At 62.5% G+C, this 1,629-nt stretch overlaps 1 protein-coding gene across 1 annotated transcript in view; it reads left to right on the forward strand.

The window, feature by feature from the left end:
- Positions 1-1,065, forward strand: part of RHTO_01242 (uncharacterized protein) — a gene marked incomplete at both ends in the record, with an annotated part of 5,033 nt that extends 3,968 nt beyond the window's left edge. Inside the window, one exon of the mRNA XM_016414925.1 lies at positions 734-1,065. Coding sequence (XP_016273146.1) covers positions 734-1,065 — 332 coding nt within the window. The remainder of the gene's footprint in view (positions 1-733) is intronic.
- Positions 1,066-1,629: the final 564 nt, after the last annotated feature.

A 1,629-nucleotide genomic window follows, 5' to 3' on the forward strand; every position in this document is an offset into this window, starting at 1 on the left:
CAAAAGCGGCTCGCTCCTCTTCCCTCCGTCTCCTCCTCACCGCACTCCTCGCCCTCTCCGCTCCTCGACTACCCTCAGCCGCCCTCCTTCGACATCACCAACATGTTCACCAAGACTCTCATCCTCGCTGCTATCGCCTCGACTGCTCTCGCCGCTCCGACGGCTGACGGTGGACTCGTCGGTGGCTACGGCGGAGGTGCGTTCGCTCTCACACTCTCACTCTCTTCCGCTCGTATTGACACTCCTCTTCCTCGCAGGCTACGGCGGCAAGGGCCTCGTCGGCGGCAAAGGTCTCGGCGGTGGCTACGGCGGCTACGGCGGAGGTGCGTCTCGTCTGCTCTCCTTCCTTCCTTCTCCCCACGCTGACTTGAGCCACGTTTTTCTCGCAGGCTATGGCGCCAACCTCGGAGGCGGTGCGTTCCCTTTCTCTCGTCCCGCTTCCCGCTCTCACTCACTCTTGTCTTGCCTCGCTCGCAGGCTTCATCGGCGCTTCGACTTCGGCCGGCGCTGTCGCCGAGGCTGCTGTCTCGCTCAAGGAGATCTGCTACCGCAACCTTTACGCCGAAGTCTGTGCGTGCCCGCTTTTTCTCCGTTCCTCCCTTCCTTTCGTCCTCCTCGTTTCCCCCCGATCCCTCCCTCCGTCCCTTGTTCCGCTCGTTCTCGCCTCGTTCTTCCCGCCTTTCGCCGCTCGCGCTACCGCTTGCTGACTCTCTCCGCCTGCCCCCCTTCGCAGCCGCCTTCCACGTCCGCTACGCCAAGGAGGTCGCCCTCCAGGACGCCAAGCACGCGAACGTCTTCCTCGCCGACGGTATCAAGAAGGACGTCAACTCGCAGGAGTTCTACTACGAGGAGTTCTGCTACAAGGCTTACCGCGCCAAGCAGACCACCGGCACCGTCAAGGGCACGCACATCGGTCTCGTCGCTCGTCAGCTCGGCGGACTGGAGGGCGGAGCCTTCGACGCTGGATCGTTCACCGACGGATTCGAGGGCGCCGGACTTGACGGCGGCGCTTCGCTCGGCGCTGCGGTTCCGGAGGGCACCTCGGACGGCGTCGACGACTTCTGAGCGCGGGCACCTTGAGCGTCGCACGGTGCGTTCCTTCACTTTCTCCTCCTCCGCTTCGCCCGCACTGACATACTCTCCTTCTCGCAGCGCTCTTCGCCTCGTCTCAAAACGGTTCTCCTGCGCTTGTTCCTCTTGTCTTAGCACCTCTTCGTCTTTCTGCCCTCTTGGTCTTTCCGCATCCTTTCCCTCCCCTTTGGCGCCCTCCCTGCGACGCCCTTGCAATTTCCCTTTCTTCGCTGCACGTTGGACGAATTTGAGAGCGAGAGAACGAAAGAAGCGCGAGCGAATATAAGACGAGCCAGCGAGAGGAGGAGGAAGTGCGATACTTGCGCTTCTTTGCGTTGCGTTGCGCTCCTTCGCGTTGCGCTCCTTTGCGTTGCGTTGCGTTGCGATGTGCGCACACACACGCACATGCACACTCGCACACTCGTGCACTCGCACTCCACCCTCGCCTCCTCGCACGCACTCTCTCACGCTTGAGAAGGTCACGCCCTCTTCGCACGCCCTCTCCTCCTCACGCGCAGACGCTATGCGAGGCTCGTTAGGTCCACATACACGAGGACT

This window comes from Rhodotorula toruloides (genome assembly GCF_000320785.1).
Source record: "Rhodotorula toruloides NP11 unplaced genomic scaffold Scaffold12, whole genome shotgun sequence".
Lineage (NCBI taxonomy): Eukaryota > Fungi > Basidiomycota > Microbotryomycetes > Sporidiobolales > Sporidiobolaceae > Rhodotorula > Rhodotorula toruloides.